The sequence below is a fragment of the Corvus hawaiiensis genome, chromosome 3 (genome assembly GCF_020740725.1).
Source record: "Corvus hawaiiensis isolate bCorHaw1 chromosome 3, bCorHaw1.pri.cur, whole genome shotgun sequence".
Taxonomy (NCBI): Eukaryota; Metazoa; Chordata; class Aves; order Passeriformes; family Corvidae; genus Corvus; species Corvus hawaiiensis.
In genome coordinates, this window is record NC_063215.1 from 67,885,474 (window position 1) to 67,903,135 (window position 17,662).

Here is a 17,662-nt window from a genome sequence, read left to right on the forward strand (position 1 = left end):
AAAGCAATAGAAATGGGTAGATAATCTAAAAATGACTGACCAATCTTCATACTGAAATGAATGTGTATAAATATTAATCACTTCCAAATTATCCAATGTTTGAATGTTTGTAGATAGTTTCCTGTATGTAACTTTATTTTTTGAGTACTTACTGGAATCCTATAAGCAGACACTGAGCACCATGCTTGAACACCAGAAGGCAGGGGACATTTTCTTTAAAGAAAATACAGTCATACTAAAAGAGAAACTCCAAAAGTTTTATTAGAATTTCAACAGACATTGAAAAAAATATTGCATAATGATTGAAAACATAATATTTTAAACAAAGCAATGTGGTACCAAGTAAAAGAAAGACTGCAACAGCTGTCTATATATGCTGTATGGAACATGTACCAGGAAAGGGATAGGACATTTTTAAAATTCAAGGGCAAATCTGAACAAGTCACATTTTGATAGACTGACTATACACCACAGATGTTTTACAAACTGCATAGCAGTGTAAAAAAAAAAGTTTTATCCTAAGTATATTGTATTCCTGCATTTGGAGCAGTTTACAAGGCAGAGATGTTGTTTACAACATTGATATTTTAATAGCTCTGGATTCTCATAAAAAATAAACTAATTTAACAAAAAAGCCTGTATCTACATTTGAAAATAAAAGTGCATGTATTGAGAAATAGTGTTATTTTTTAAGAAGAGTCTTAAAAAGTTCATTTTAATAGATCGACAGTTGATGATACTTTAGATGCAGTTCTGCACTGTGCTACAAGCAAAGTTCTAACACCAGTTCCTCTAACTGAACATCCTCTTTTCCGTAAGCACCAAGACACGTGCCTGCCTACTGTACTCATCAGGGTTCTGGGGAGTTACAAAGAATGCAGAGTACCAAAACCACCACACTGCTCACTAAAAAATACCAGTAACCCAAGACAGGATGTTTTAAAGTAGATTTAGCCATAAATGCAAGCATTATCTCCTCAACATTCAGGATCCTTCCAGTCACACAAGTACTTTTAAACATTGGAGAGCAGCAGCAAGGAGCCATTAGAGCTAAAAGACAAGAACTGAAAGTCTCTCTCCTGCCTTGTACCGAAGAATTTGTGGGTAATGAGCACTTCAGTGCATTCAAAGAACTGGGCTGCGGGTGTAAGATTCCTACCTAAAACCCAGTTGGTATAGTCAGATCTGTACTTGAATCTAGATTCTCCCTTCCAGGTAACTGTGGTAACAGCTAAGAATTACTGCAAATGTTGCTAACTTCTGTAGAAGGTTTACTCCTTTCTTCTCTTCAAACAAGAAAGAAGAGAAGTTGTGGAACGAGAACACACAGTCTGAAGATCCAGGCAAAGCTTCTATTTGAGCTCTTATAATTTCAACTCATGGCACTGAAGAACTAGATTTTTTTTTTCTGGGCACCTGTAGCACTCTGAATAGCAAAAAGGCAGTGAATGTTTAGCTGGACTGAATCCAGAATGGGAAATACACAGATACCAAAGTTGTGAAGTGCAGCCAGACTAGCCATAAACAAGTGTCCGGTACAGAAATTACAAGTAATAAATTTAGCCATTTTTGTAAACATCTCCTCCTTACTAATCTCTTTTTTTTTCCCTATAATGGAAATACGTACTGTATTTCATTGTTCCAAGCTCTGGTCTGTTTCTGTTTTAGCTTTGTGGCACAGTTGCTAAGTGCAACAGGCTAGAGACACCGACAGGAATACAAACAAGTTGGAAAGTCAGTTCAAGTTATTACAGTTTTGCTATACCAGGCCATTTTTCATAGCATGTATTCTCTGTTCACAAATGCTTTGTAGGATCTTTTTTTATGGAAGACTGGAAGCAAATTGAAGTTATTGGTTTAACAAATGTGGTTTAACATAACATTTCTGATATGCCTTATGCAATTAACAAATCATGTCTCATCTTATGAAGATGATACATTTGCTATACATACCAGTAATTTAAAATGCTCCTTAAAAAAGCAGCATTTTTAGAGACGAATTAACAGAAAAGGAGACAATACATCTCACAATACCATAGAACAAGTAAAGCCCTTTCATTAGCTGCGTTGTAAATTCATAACTGTTCATCACATTGAATTTCTGACTTCTCAAGCAATTTAACCCTCAGCCAACTGCAGGACAAGGAAAAATTTTCTGAACATTTGACATTGATATCATTGTAGGTGCGAGAGTAAAAACTAGTATTCCATGGTTTTAGCTCTAAAAGTTTTGCTCCCAGAGTTCAGAAGAAAAATAGCAATTGTTGACATGTCAAAACAAAGTTGTACTAAAAATTAAGCTGCTGTAAATCTGAGTTCACTTAGATCATTCCTAAAAAACCTTTATTTTAAAAAAGCTGATCCTAGATCACTTGTTAACTAGGAAGAGCAGTAGAACACTGATTTCATGAGAAAAGATGTGCTTAAAAGCTGTGTTTGAGACATCTATTATAAAGTTTTGAATTCATCCTTATCTTTCAAATATTTGGATTATAATCTGTTAAAAAAAAAAAAAAAAAAATAGACCAGATACAGAAGGTACAGAATTTGGATAGGACTTTTCTCTCACTACAATTCAGTGTTTCCTATCCAAATGCAGATACCATTTAGAGGCCATTTTTGAAATGTTATCAGTCAACAGCAACATGGGCACCAGTGAATCAGAAAACACACCTTAGGATTTTGTTCTTAAATTATATAAGTTAGATAAAACTACCCTGTCCAGCAAGTTCCGAATTTTTCAAACGTTAAGGCAACTTTCATTACTTTCCAGCTAAACAGTACTATAAAAAATAAATGTCACTTCAAACCTTATATACACAGTGACAGAGTAGATTTAGCTAGAAAGTATCTTTAGTACATTAATAAAGTGTCTCATAATATTACCGAGGTTATATCAGGTGCTTGAGTGTATGTGCAATTGGAGTGGCTGCAATACTTAAAGTACTGGTTTCAAAACAGAGCGCAGTGAACGTCCCTCCTTCGTGAGCTCTCGCGTCACACACATACATGGCAGCGGAACAGCCTCCTCTCTTCTCTCCACAGCATTGTAGCTACACTTCTTCAAGTGGTCAGCCATGCTCACGATGTCAGCAAACTTCCACTCATTTACAGTACAGAATGCTGTACTGAAGCGCCAAACCTAGAAAATAAGCTGCACTTAGGTTCACAATGTTTTGAGGTACCTGAAGTCAGAGCAAGAAATTACATCCTTGTACTATAAAACTTTCAGGTAATGTTGTCTATAAATCACACTAAAAATCAACATGACAAAAATACACCATACAGAATTTAGCATTCTCAGTCCCAGGCTGATTCAGGCTCCAAGAAACTCTCTGAACACTGGGAAGAAACACAGGCAGTGTTTTTTGTGTCTACAAAATAGATACAATCAGAAATTAAATGACAAGGTATTGTAAGACCAACCACAACAATTTATTTCTTATCAACTTCTGCAATTCCAAATGAGTGTTGCAAATACTCTGCAATTTTGGGTGGGGAAAATGGTAAAAACTGTATTACACAAAGGTCATCCAAAGGTTTTAAATTATTTCAGTATTTAAGGCACTCAGTACCAAGGCAATAGATAGGATATCAACAGGTTTGAAAAAAAAAATTGCTGTAAACACTACACAGACAAGAAAAGCAAACTTTGCAGGCAGCTTTCCCACTTCTATGGAATATTGATCTTAAAGCAAATCATGAAGTAATCTTTTAACATTTTAAAATATTGGAAAAAACATAAGTCAATTTACAATTTTAGCAAAAACTGGACAGACTCTACTTCTACTTCTCCAAGTATGGAAAAGACTGAGACAACCTGCAGCAATTTTCACTTTTTCTATACAACAATCTCTTTCTTGAAGGGTTATTATACCAAAATCCAGTGGTAACAGATATAATATTAAGAGAAAAAGCAGAAACAGGACCAGTGTAATACTTTCCCTCTCACCTTCAAGATAAAAAAACCCCCAAACTTACCTTCTCTTTTACCTGCCATGAACTTCCTTCTGGGTACTTTCTCTTCTCCCAAAGCAGTATCACCATTCCACGTGCTTGAAGCAAGCTTCCACATACATCTCTCATTAAACGTGACACTCTTGAAAGCTGACACAAACTAAAGCCATCTAGAAAGCTAGCAATGTGCTGCAGCACCTCAAAAGGTAGACTACTCAGATGATCATTGTGTAGTCCAATTAAGCAGCTTTTTGCTGGTTCTACTAATACTGTGGATATACAAGGCTGAACTCCAAATGACCTTAAGTGGCGGTCATGAATAATTTTTGCCCCTTGTGTTGAAGGGCAAAACCTTCGTTGAGAATACGTACACCCATAATATGCCAAAGGACACCTCTGCTCCATCCAGCCATTAAGGCCAGCATGAATGTCTCCATGCACATTCTTAAAATGCGATGAAAATTCATTCCTTCTAAACAACTGTCCACAAACAAATGTAAACATTGAACGCTGTTTTGTTTGGTATCTAGCCACATATTCCAATACCAAATCCAATCCAAGGGTCTGGAATGGACTCGGATTTGAGAGCTGTGGGTTGGCATGATCACATGCAGAAGCTGAAGCTATTTCCCCCACCATTGTATTTGTGGCCAATATAGCAGATGGGAGAGAAAATGTTTGGGTCCCAAAGTCAACGTGATACACATCGACAGCGCGACTTTCTGATATCCCCCTGCCTCCAGGAGAGTCTCCTAGGCAAAACAACAGAGCTGCAGTGATTAGATCAATTCCCTGAAGACCCATAGGATCTTCTGTTATCTCCAAATCTGATGTATCAACAGCTTTGTCTTCTTTTGGTGTTGACCAATAGTGGTTAACAAGGAATCTGTACGATTGATGCCGTAAAAAAGCATCTATGTTTCTCAATCTTTCTTGCTCCACTTGTCTCTCTAACATTTCTTCTTCATGAGCATTATGGGGAAGTAGTACATGATTAACATTGCCATTAACTAAGTGATCAGCTGATATTACTTCAACTTGTGCTGTTACAGGGAAGGAGCTGCATGACTGTAATGCTTCATCATCATGAGATGCAGTACATTCACCATTTGCTACACTGGACGGTTTTGAATTAGATACACCAAGATCTTCACTGTGGTCCAACACCTTTGAACATTCATTGTCTACATGAAAGCCATTACACAAAAGTGAGGAGTTACTGAGGTTTAGATTTAAGTCATGGTTTTGCACTACATCACAACAAATACCACTAGAACCATTTTGCTCCATTTGTGAATTTTGACTCAGGCTATCAAAGTTAATTCCCCCAACTGCTCCGACATTATCTTCATCTGGATTTTCAGAGTCAGACTTTTTATCCTGAATAATGCCACTAGAAGCTTGTTCTTTAATCCTGGGATCTTCTTTCATTTCATGTGGTGAAATGCAGAGGTTTGAACTTAACATACCAATGTCCCTTGTAGCAGTGTTCAGGATATCCAAAGCAGCAGCTAAACTCCTCGTTGTTTCTACAGTAGCTTGATAAAGTGCACCATAGGACTCTTCATCTACAGGCATCAAGCCATTGGTATGCACTGTATCAGGGGCACTTGATTTGACAGATGTTTGCTCTCTAGATTCTGGTATTTGATCACCTGCTTTTGACATCATAGTTGCTACTTTAAGTGATTCTAATAACATGCGCTGGTCTTGAAGAGCTAAAGCCATATCTAGCTGCTCCACTTCATCAACATCTTTACTCAGGTTTTCATAAGATTTTCGGTCAGCATAACTGACTGGCCATCTATTCCACTCCATGGTACAACATACCACACTTGCAGGACAAACTTCTAGATGATCAGCAATTTTATTTCGGGCTACTATGAAGGGACATCCAAAGCCACTATTCAAACAAGGCACTCTTTCAAGTGGACATAGCATGCGATGTTCCTCAGCTTTACATGAGTGAAAAACTGCTCCACAAACCAAGGGGCAGCCAATCAAATCACAGGAAATGCCCGGCTCTGGTCTGGTCATACAACGACGGCTGACACAGTTCACACAGTGTAAGTGTTGCTGATGTTCCTCCATGATTGTAAATCCAATTCTGAGCAAAGAGAAAGGAGACAACAGCATAGAATGAATATTAACTCAATATTGTTAATATTTACTAGCTACTATTTGCAGTTTTGCATCCTTGGTCAGTTGACATTCTAAGAAAACAAGTATGTAACACCTTATTTCAAAGAAATGGTGCTTAAAAGTTCATCTGAAAATTAAAAACACACATTTGTATCAGAGTTCAGAACACAGTCTACACGTTTATTTACCAGGTCTAATACATGCAACTTAAGTAAAAATGTTGTATAATCCTTCACTCTGGAATAGCCCTTTTTCCCTGCCCACTGCAAATAGATCATTCCATGAAAAACAAAGCATTACCTTTGACTATATAGTCTACTACCTAAAATCATAAATGATACAATTGCACAGAGTACAGAGACAAAATGAAGGAATCCAGATTCATCCTCATGTCCGTCCAATTCTCTAAATTAAACAGAGGCAACCTGTTTCCCAGGCTACCTGCTACCACCTAAGCTGCTGGCACCCTCTTCTTGCAGTTCTGCTTAAGGCAATCTGCAGCCTACAGTGAGTATCTCAATTCCCTGTCATGTGCCATTCTCTCCCCACTCTGTGCTTCTGACAGACTGCAGGCCTTTACAACAGCTCTTCACTCTTTTTCTTCATCTATAGCCTTTAGCCCCTCCATTTTCTACAGTTGTTGTTGTACAAGGGTAGCAATTATACTACATAATTACACTACACATTAAATAAGTCCTTTTATTTCACTCAAACCATTTACATAAATCTTAAGTTGCCAACATGGTCCTATCTATATGTCCAGTTCAACCCACAAAAGGTAATTTTTTAATGCATCCTATGGCCGCCCTGATCACAATACCAGCAATTCAAAGTGTAAGGATATCAACAACTCTACATAACAAGGCCAAACAGCAATAAAAATCAAAATACATATACATCCATGGTGCAATCTATAATAACACACTGATACCAACAAAAAATTCAATTCTTTGTTGTGGCATGGAAAAATAAATAAAAAAGAAAAAAAAAAAAGAAAAAAACAAGAGTAAACTTTGTGTCTTTGTATCATACTTTGAGAAAGTCTGGAACTGCTCTCTAGCTGGAGTGCAGGCCCACACAAGTTACCAAGCTCTCCCCTATGCTCTTACAAACTCCTTCTCGGAAGTGATACCAGTAGGGATTGAAGTTCAGAGGTATCACAGAATGACTTGCACAGAGCAAAATCTCAAAAATACTGTTTCAAACATATGTTGCTCAGTTCCATCTTTTCCTTACTCCTCACCCTCTAGGCATTTTCTTGAGAAATAAAATGCTCAAGGAATTTAAGATTAATAAAAATGGTTCCTTATTCTGCCAAAAAGTGCTCTCACACATTGTCTTTAGACTAAACACTTCAGTTTTCATGCATTAAACCTTCTTAAATTAAAATTACTCTAAACTATAAAAATAAAACTGCTTAGTATCATTCCTTCTCTTCAAACTGAAGGTAAAAGGAAACAAAAGTGCCTTTTAGACACTCCACTTTAAATAATTTAAAGCATTTAAATAGAAATCTGTGTGACACTTCACTCACTTGTATTCTTTTATAATGCTTTGAAATTCATGCCAACTTTAAGTAGCAATCAGTGCTCATCCCCCATCCGTCGTAATTTGGATAACTTAAATATTTTAGCCACCCACTCTCCTGAACACTTTTAACTAAAAAACATATGTGCTACACTTAGCAGGCAAAACACAGCTGAATTTCCCCCACCATACCTTAGCATTTATATACTGAGTTACAGTAAGTAATACTGAGTAATAGTAAGTTTTGAGTATCAGTCACTGGACTCAGTGACTGACTTACTCAACATTCTTGCAAACCTCTCTGGCACACAACCTGTTTTCAACTTGCAAATTAAGTCAGATGGAATCTACTACAAAGAGATGAAACATGTTCAGTAAAGAATGAAAAAATTATTTGACTTCTCTGAAGATATTTTTGGTTCTTCCAGCAAAGCCCTCTCTGAGTAATTCTTGCCAAACACCGCAGCCTGTTGCTAGGCCAAAGAAAATCTCAGAAATTGCCATCACTACTGAAACCAAAATACTTCTCCTCAAGTCAACAGGTGAGCAGAGATCAAAAGGAAGCTCTCAGGTTATGTGTGTATTTTAAAGTGCATAAGACAAAATGGAAATAGCACTGAAAAAGACAATTGCTCGTTTATAATGCCAGGGCCTTTACAGAGCCCAGCCCCTGCTTCATCTATCTAAACAGAGTCCTGTTGCTCCCATAAAACAATGGCCTGCTCACTTCAAGCTGGCCAGAAGTGAGCCACTTGGAGAGCAGCACGTGGGTGCGTTAGGGGCAGGAGTACCTATGACTCTCTTAAGATGGGACAGTGTGTTGCTAACTGGGCTCAGCTGCACAGGTCACACCTACCTGTGAGGGTAACCGAGATGACCTCTGCCTCACTGTGGGGGTTATGGATGCTCTCACCCTATCAAGCAGCTTCACTATCCACTTGACAGGATCCCAGGTGAAAAGAGGGCACTCATGTCATGAGCTGCCAATGCCCTCTACCCACGGGGTGAAAAAGCTGGGTACAGTGTGACAGCAGCCTGGGGGGTAGTGCTGTCAAGACTCAGAGGATGCCCACAGGAGCGGGTGTATTCCTCCACAGCAGCAAGGGCAGGCCTGGGCTGCCCTTTGCGCTGCCACTGCGTGGCTCCGTGCTGGGCACAACCCGGGCACGTAGAGCAGGTGGAGGCACACATCCATTCCAGACCCTCATGATTGGCTGCAGCCCATTCCTTATCAATTGTGACACTTGGGACTTCAGTGGCAATTTCACATCAACACCATCAATCATGTCAAGGTGTGTCTCATGACAGCAATTTGGGCCAAAATTTTACTGATTTTGAGCAAGGCAGACAAGCCACCTTCACTTAACCCAGAAAGGGGACATATGTCAATTATGTTGGAAAAATAGCACACACTGCTAAGCCAGCACTACTCTACTGCTTCTAGGCCAAAGCTGGCTCACATGCAGCAGCTCAGAACACAGTCAAACTGAGCTCGTGTTTGCCTGCACCATTTCTGTAGACATAGCCTAAGTTAGTCAACCATCATTAAATACTATCTTTAAATAGCATGAGCTTACACAGAACATTCTATTAAGACAGTAAAACATCCTCCTCCCCAGCACACTATCTTGGTCTTTAAAAGTCAGATTGTGAAACCTGAGTTGCACAATGATACTGGCTTTTCTCAGGTTCCTGAACTCCTTTCACACATAATATTCAAAATTTTATTATTTCATATAAGCAAATGACATTTCAAAGTAAGAAGGAAACCAAATCTGGTGAAAACATCAAATATCACCAACAGACAGTGTATGAAAGACAAAGCTGACACTAAAACCCCAAGTCTTATCAATAGCTAGATGCTAATTTGCTCTGTAACAGATGCTTCAGGTTGTTTTCATCAAGAAACAGTTATGCACAAAATCAATTAAACAGCTGAAGTAACTTATGCTCTCAGTTTCTATAAATAAGAAACTGGTCACCAAGAAGCCTGATATTAGCTGCCATTTATCTTAAAATTCAAATCCTTTGTCTCATTATCTAAATATATAATTTGAAATATCTTCAGACATCCGTAGACCTTCAGCAGAACATTCACTAAAATTCTGCGTTCTGCTTACAAGCCTTAACTCCTCAGCACCTGCTGCAAAACTTCAATTTAGTCAGAATGTCACATTTTATTTATAGGTTGCTACAAAGTCTCTTTAAATATATTAAATGTCCTTTTATGCATTTTTAATTTTAATACTTGAGCTTCAAACTCAACAGCTGTTTTGGGCAGTCATGAGTTCCTAGACTGCTTGAACTACTTAAGGTTTCTGATATAATTCCATTCTTAAATTGCCAATTATTTCCAAAGGAAAAAAAACAAATGCCCCTATCAAACTGGTGAAATAAATGGATAAGACCTCAAGAATTAGCACACTGATTAATCAGCAAATGGCCATGACTCACTCTATTTGGTAAGCTAACTTTGTAAACTGCAGAACTTAGCACCTCTTTCATTCAGAGATTAAGAGCATTCACATATTAATAATTTCCCATTAAAGAACCATAACCAGTATATCATCAGTACTATACTGAGAACAAGAACTACCCTCTTCCCAAATATTTCCTTGTAAGGATAAAAACCTGTTGGGTAAAGGGGAGATAAAGAACATTTTCGCTAGAGGTAACAAAGTCCTTTCATTTCCTCTAATACAGCAAATTGAAAAGGCTAACAAAGAATGTCATTGCTGACCTAAAGAAAAATACCTGTCATTAAAGCATGTACCAATAATATTTACAGTGTTTATATCCCACTGTGTTCCTTGTCACAATATGGTCAGAAGACAGTGTCAGATCAATGACTACAGCAGGAACGAACAGCTGTCCTTTTCTAATAGTGTAGTGTCAGCAACCAGCTTCAGTTCCTTCAGTTCAGGGTGCCTAAGTACACACACTTGACTGTTACTAGCAGAGAAACCTAAAAATACATCCCGTTCCACTGAGGTGACCACTGCTCTCAGAATTTGTGCAATCACTTGATGTTATTGTACATAACTATACAGTCAGCTGACCAAATCAGCCAGAACATGCCTTGAAAATCTGTCATAATTAAAAGGATTAAAATTCCAGCTGCTACAGCCACATGATTGCCAGTTGCTGTTGTAACATGAACATTAAAATAGCATAATAAGAGTTTCAGACTCACACAATGTTTCTGCTGCAAGTGCAAGCTCTCACCTTCTTCTATACCACAAAAACACTATACTTAGTATTATCAAACCCAAAGCCTGCTTGCTCACTCTCTCCTATAGAATTCTTTGGGGCCAATAAGACAGGAAATCACAGCAACCATTACTGCTATTGGAGGCCTCCATTATTCAGCCACCTTTTATTCACCAAACCTATAAAGCTCAACTACTTTTGAGATTTTTCTATCAAATTCAACTGAATAAGCCAACAGGTTCTTAAATTACTGCTTCAAGGATGTAGAAGACTAGAGACACACAAGCTGTACTACAGGTTTAAACTCCCAGGAGCATCCAAATCCAGCCACAAGCAAATACATGCAAACCATACAAAAAAATTCCCTTTTGTTTTGGACACTGAAGAAATGACAGCTGTATTTCTAAATCTTCCATCTTTTATGCAGGTTTCTGTCAGGAGCTTCTCTTTCAGATGCCAAACTTAAATTCTCAACCTTAGAAGATACTAATTACTGCCCCCCACCCCTAAGTTCATCAGGACAACCCTGATTTCTGTTACAACAAGGCAGACCAGGAAAACTAAAACTATATTCAAAACAGTTGGATGAGTGTTCACTGCATTGTCAAACATAAATTTATCCACAACAAAGATGAAAGCATCTTCCTTGGCTGGTAGTGACTGCACATACTACACATACTAGAACGAGTCTACATTAATTTATTGTTAATCACTGAAATCATGAGAAGAGCTCCAATTACTAAAGCCCAAGTGACTATATAAGTAGGATGCAACTTCAACCATTATCATCATAGTCTACAGCTATTATTATGTACTACACAAAAGTGGCAGAAAAAGGTTACACTCAAAACATGGCTTTTTGCTGCAAGAATAAAAACCTCCGGGGGACACATACTTCCGGAAAGATTATAGTTTTATCAGTGGTCTAGCATCAAAGGAATATATAGCTGCTTTTTTAAGCACAAATCAAAATTACCTATCCACCTCACAAAAAAAAAAAACAAAAAAACAAACAAACAGACCAAAGAAAAGAAATCTCTAACTACAGCAAAAATAATGAGCACTGGAATTACAGGGAAGTGCAACCATTTTTATGCCAACCTTATAAAGAAGACTTTTCCATGTCTTCCCCTGCCCCAAATATCCTTTCTTTTTAGTGGCAAACCATCTTCCTACCTTTCAGAGAATACAAGGAGATTACTTCCTCCCAAATCATTGCAGCCAATAAAAAGAATAGAATTCAAGGGGAAAATGACCCAAAGCAAAACACTGCTTTGACTGAAGAGGACCTTCCACTGATGCCCTACATGTCTGGCTTTGTTCTATTTTAGAATAGAAGCTCTGATGAAATGACAGAACACTTTCTCCTATCCCTGTTAAACTCAGTTAAAGGAATGTTAAAAATCAAAAGCAAAACTACTAGGCTTTTCTTTAGAGTACTTTTGTGACAGATCTGCCATGCATTCTTGCTTCCTTGACACATTCCCCAGAGAAGAAACCCAAAGACCTCAATGTGCCCTTGGCCACACACTGACACAGGACAACCGCACAAGGAACAGCTACACTTGCTGCATGGCTCAGGCACAAAAGCACTCTACCTGTTGAGATGGTGACAGGGCAGAATCAGCTAGAGAGCCAGTAGATTTCATGTGTAAAGCACTTCTGAACTTGAACACAGTGTGACTCCTCGATTGCTGCAGATTCTGCAAGAAATGAGATCAGAAGTAAGGTTTCATTTCAGGTGTAGACATTGCTTTCCATATGTACAACCCCCTGAAAAGGCCATGTTCTTACACTATCTGGGGCTACAAACATTGAATTTTTTGGTAGCTTTTATGGGAATATAAAAAAGTTTTTAATGAGACTTCCCAAGCACAACCTAAGTTCTGTCATTTTAGCATATTGCTAGCTGTTAGTCACACTGGATGGTAACCTAATTATATTTAAGGCTGTAAGAGATTATTAAAAGTTATTATTCTGACCTACTGCACTTAATCCACTGCTCTGACCACTTCACAAAAAAAAAAACCAAACTCGAATGAAAGATTGCAACAGATGGAGAACTAGAAAAAATAAATAAAGTTTGATTCTTTTACAAACTGCATTTTAGTCTAGTTAAAATGTGTCCATCATCAGTCTTCATACATGGGAACTTACCAAGCAGTTACTTACTATTAAAAAGCTTTTTACTGTTACAAGATGCTTTTCTATTCTTTCATGCCCAAGGATTATCACTAAAACTTAAGAGAGGTGAAACTGAGGTGATATGCCCAAAGGAACAATGACATTCTTATCCCAGTACCAACTCACAAATCCTCCAGAAAAGCAGAAAAAATTCCTCAGAAACCAGAAACAGAACTACTGGAAAAAATAATGCATTCTGTATTACAGTAGGTAGTTTTCACCACCCAAAAGAAACCAAAAATAAACCCTTCTTACGTAATATTTTAATTCATACATGCTGCTGCCGAAGAATTCCTGACCTCTGCATACTTACAGAAATCAGGCCAAACATCTCATTAATATACTGTTTCAGGTCTTACTACACAAGTTTAACCAGGTCCCATAGCAAAATGAGAAAACAACTTTAAAGTAAATAGACTATGAAAGCCACTTCTCTCCAACATCCTACACTGAAGTGCAATCTCATGTATTCTGTACATATCAAGTTATTTTTTCTGTTAAAAATACACTCTTGTTAGTAGACAATGGCTTAATACACACCAAAACAGACAGCACCCAAAAAAAATTAACAGACGTCCCCACACAAATACCTTATCAGATTACACTGAAGTAGAAATGATGGGAGTTTGTCCCAAATTATTTTGAAAGATTTGAAGTAAAACAATATTATAAGACAGACAGTTTTAACAACTTTATTCTATTTTCAGGTATTTCCCTTTCTTATCAAATGAAAGGCACTTTTTGCAGCAACAGTTAGGCTTTTCCCCCTTCCAAGCTGCTTGGTTTTAAAACCAACAAAACAGAGACAAATAAAATAAACAGTAAAAAAAATAGACAGTTTTAAATAAAATTATTGTCTAAACAAAACCTCACCTATCTCAAATAGTTGATGACAGAAAGCTGGGAATACATCTCATAGTGAGCATGTTATACCAGCTATTTCAATATGTTTCTAACATGAATGAAGAACTGGAATACAAGAACATCTTCACTACAAGTTTGTGCAGGGTTTTAGGACATATGATGATTCATCGATTTGTTATCTCTAATATCATTTAGACTGCCTTTTCCAAATGTAAACAGGCTTCATGCTATTTCTTTTTGCCCAAAGACTCCAGCCAAACGATCCTATCCAAACACATTCCTTATCTGGTGACAATAGTGACTCAGCCAAAACAAGGTTTTGTAAGAGCATTAAAGCTTTGCCAATAAAGCACACTTCTATAAAGATCCTATTTGCAATGAATCTATCACACCAACAAATTTCTCTGTCAAACAGGACTTTTGGAAAACTACAGTTTGTACTAGAGATGTTTCTAAATAGACAAATAAAAGCCTGAATTTCAACAAAACACCACCCACCTTCCAGCACCTCTGTAGCCAAGTCTGAACCAGGTATCACAATCAGTCTGAAACACTACCTAAAGTTTTACATGAACAGCTGTAACTACACCACTCAGAAACTTACCTCACTATGCCTCTCATTCTCAAGCCTTAAGTTTAGACCTATCTTTTTTTTAATCACGATTTCACATTAAGAGCTTAGATCAATGTTGGACATTTGGTAAGAAACAGCACAATCTACTCAACTGGATGTTCTACCGACTGCAGCCGTTTGCAGGGTACTGAAGCTTCAAACAGCATTAACAGATTACTATAAAGTTGTAACAATACACCAAGTGTCACATCAGAAACTATTAAAAACAGTAGCTTGCAAAGTAAGTCAGAATCTAGAGCTCCCCTGCCATTTCAACTCTCTTGGCCTGTTTCAGAACAGTTTATATGACAAAACTTTTCAGTCTTCTGCCTTCATTCAATATTGAGACTAGACAGTGTCCGGACATTTCAGACAGCTTACACAGATTTCTCTGCAACCATCAATAATGTAAATATTTGTTTATTTGTGGTCTGTTCAGGAATAGTTACCACCCCTTATACAATCTAACCATCTCACCAACAGATACATTATTTTTATTCTTATTATGCAGATAAGGAAACTGAAGGGAAATTGTCACCAGTACAATGATGACTATATATGATTCCCTGCTCCCATCTCTATACCACTGGATCTCATTGCCAGAGGCAAACAGCATTTGCATCCTTTTAGACAGAGCCCACCAAAGAAACAGGTCTATCGATATGAGGAAAATTTTGTTACTTTTAGTGCAATTGGACTGAATGCAAAACAGGGGTTTCTTACACAGGTGAAATCTGCAACAGCTACAGGAACTCATCTAACGACTAATAAACATATGCTTTCTTCTTCACAAAGTTGTAGACTACACCCTCTGTTGTAGACACTCTTTATGACCTAAAAACCTGGCTGTCCAAAACCATGCAGAAATCTTGTCCAGAAAGTTTCCAGCCAGATACTGCTTGTTAAACGCAGCACTTATTTTGCCCATTAGACTTCTAACATCAAAGTAGGAGGCAAGGGAAAGATAACCCAAATTTGAGAAGTTAATTGAGTAAATGCAGAATTTAGTGCAAAAGAAAGAATGTTCAGGCAAGCGGAGTAAAAACACTGCTTTTGCCTAACTTTTGCCCATTCTGCTGGGATTCTCCCGTTCTCTAACATCTTCTAACTTTGGAAAAGAATGAGACAAGAGACCTCAAAAAAGTCTCAGCTTGCAATACAATCCCAACTCACCCTCACTAATCTGTTTCTTCTCTCGATGAAACTTGACCACTATGGAGAAATTACACACAGATATTTACATGCATACAGAGTGGAAGACAGAGTAAAGCTGCCAGTGCATTTTTCAGTATTGCAGGTACTCAACTTGCTTACCAACAAAGTTCTTCTAATATTTTTCTAATACTTCTGGGAGAGGGGTGCAGAGGGGAAGGTCATAAATACCTAACATCCTCATCAAACGGGATGCATGAACCTTAATCCCCCAAATCACAGCACAAGTTAAGGTGTATCACATCAACGTGCAGCAGAAGGCAGCAGGTGTCCAGGTGAAGGACTTAACCATCAAGTATTCCACACCAATTCTAGAGAAAGCAGAAGTAACATCTTGCCTTAAGTGCTAGCACAAGCAAGGTGAGGCTGTTACTTCTGGGATACTGGGTTTGGACTAGTATGCTAACAAACACTTATCTGGCATATTAACAACATAATCAGCAAAAGGGAAACAAGGATTATGAAAAGCTCCTCAGCCAAATCCGAGTAGAGCTTTACAGAACAAAAGAAAGCCACCTCACCAGCCCACAGGTTATTTCCCTTAAGAATCTGAAGACCTACTGCGAACAACAGCGACGCTAGAACTTTTGGAAGTGAGGCCACACAACTGTTCCAATACGCGAGCCGTTGAACAAGCTGCTGTCATCTCCCTGTATGCTTCTGATTGCCGACCCGTGGGGTTACAGGAGTACAACCACACAATCCTCTTTACCTTCATAAAGGAGAGAAACAAAGGCTCCACCGCACGTCAAAAAACTGCCATTAAAAAAAGGAACTGCGAGACAAAACACCACCTCTTACATAGTCTGAGCACATCTACTCGAAATAACACAAACACGGGGGATTAGAGAAGGATTGCAGCAATACCTCTGGATTATTTGCTCTCTTCCCCCTCCTTTCACGCAGAAAGGCGACTCTTCGACTGCGGTCTCCACAGCACCAGGCAGACGCCGGCCCTATGCCCTTCCCACGTGCTATCGCGACACCCCGACAGCGCTGGCAGCACGGCGGGGTCAGAGGAAGCGGCCGCGGCAGAGCTCAGTCCGCCGCCACCCGTGGGCCGGCGCGGGGGCGGGGCGGCAGCAGCCATCCTACATGGCCCGGCACAGCCAGCACACACCCGGCGCTGCGGGCCCCGCGGGGCACGGGCGAGGTGGAGGCGACGCCGCCGGAGCCGCACACCGAGCTCCCCGTAGCCTCTTCCAGCCGCCACCTGTCAGGGGTGGCGGCGGGGAGACGCCCCCGGGCGCTCGGGCCCCCGCCGAGCCGCCATTTGTTTACCGCCCGGCTGCCGGGCAGCGGGCGCGGCCCCAGGGCCCAGCTCTCCCCGCCAGTCGCGGACAGCAGCGGCGGCTCACCCGTCTCCGTCGCTCCGCAGGCAGGCAAGCAGGCGCGGGAGCCTGCGCTGCACCTCGCCCCTTCCCCCCGCCGGGCTCCGGCCGCCGCCGCCGCCGCCGTGCACGGTCCGCTTCGCTTCTCTTCTCTTCGCTTCGCTCCGCCTCTCCCGGCCCGGCCTCGCCGCCCGCGGGGCTCCCGGCGCGGCCCCGCTGCGGCCGCGCCCCCGCCGGCCGCGCGCGCGCGTGCCGGAGACAGGGCCAGCGAGCGCGCGCGGGGCGGGGCGGGGCGGCCGCGGGGCGGGGCCGAGGCCCGGGAGCGCGCGCGCGCCGGCGGGGCCCTTTTCCCCCCGGCGGCGGAGGGGGCGGGGCGCCCGGATGTCGCGCGTGCTCCCCGGTGCCCCCCGCGCGCGTGCGTGCAGGCGGCCGCCGCCGGGGCCGGCAGTGGCGGGGGCGGCCGGGAGGGAGCGGCGGCTTCGGGGCTCCGGGCCCTGCCCTGCCCTGCAGATCCGGGAGCCAGTCCCCGGCCGTGGGGACACTGCTCCTGCAGCTCTCCCGAGTCCGCCGGCGTTCGCTACCGGCGGTGGCGCGGGCGGAGGGCACAGCGAGAACGGCTGCT

At 40.6% G+C, this 17,662-nt stretch overlaps 1 protein-coding gene across 4 annotated transcripts; it reads right to left on the bottom strand.

Annotated features, from left to right (window-relative positions):
• Positions 1 to 236: 236 nt before the first annotated feature.
• Positions 237 to 17,231, bottom strand: FBXO30 (F-box protein 30). 4 transcript variants are annotated; one of them, XM_048298347.1, is made up of 4 exons: positions 17,068 to 17,231; positions 12,435 to 12,539; positions 3,982 to 6,064; positions 237 to 3,142 (listed from the first exon to the last, which is right to left on the bottom strand). In XM_048298347.1, the coding sequence occupies exons 3-4, from the start codon at positions 6,046 to 6,048 to the stop codon at positions 2,939 to 2,941; spliced, it is 2,271 nt and encodes a 756-aa protein (XP_048154304.1). In that variant the 5' UTR covers positions 6,049 to 6,064; positions 12,435 to 12,539; positions 17,068 to 17,231; the 3' UTR covers positions 237 to 2,938. The 4 variants fall into 4 exon arrangements, with proteins under 4 accessions (XP_048154304.1, XP_048154306.1, XP_048154307.1 ...); XM_048298349.1 differs by lacking the exon at positions 17,068 to 17,231 and adding an exon at positions 16,577 to 16,990; XM_048298350.1 differs by lacking the exon at positions 12,435 to 12,539.
• Between the last annotated feature and the right edge of the window lie 431 nt (positions 17,232 to 17,662).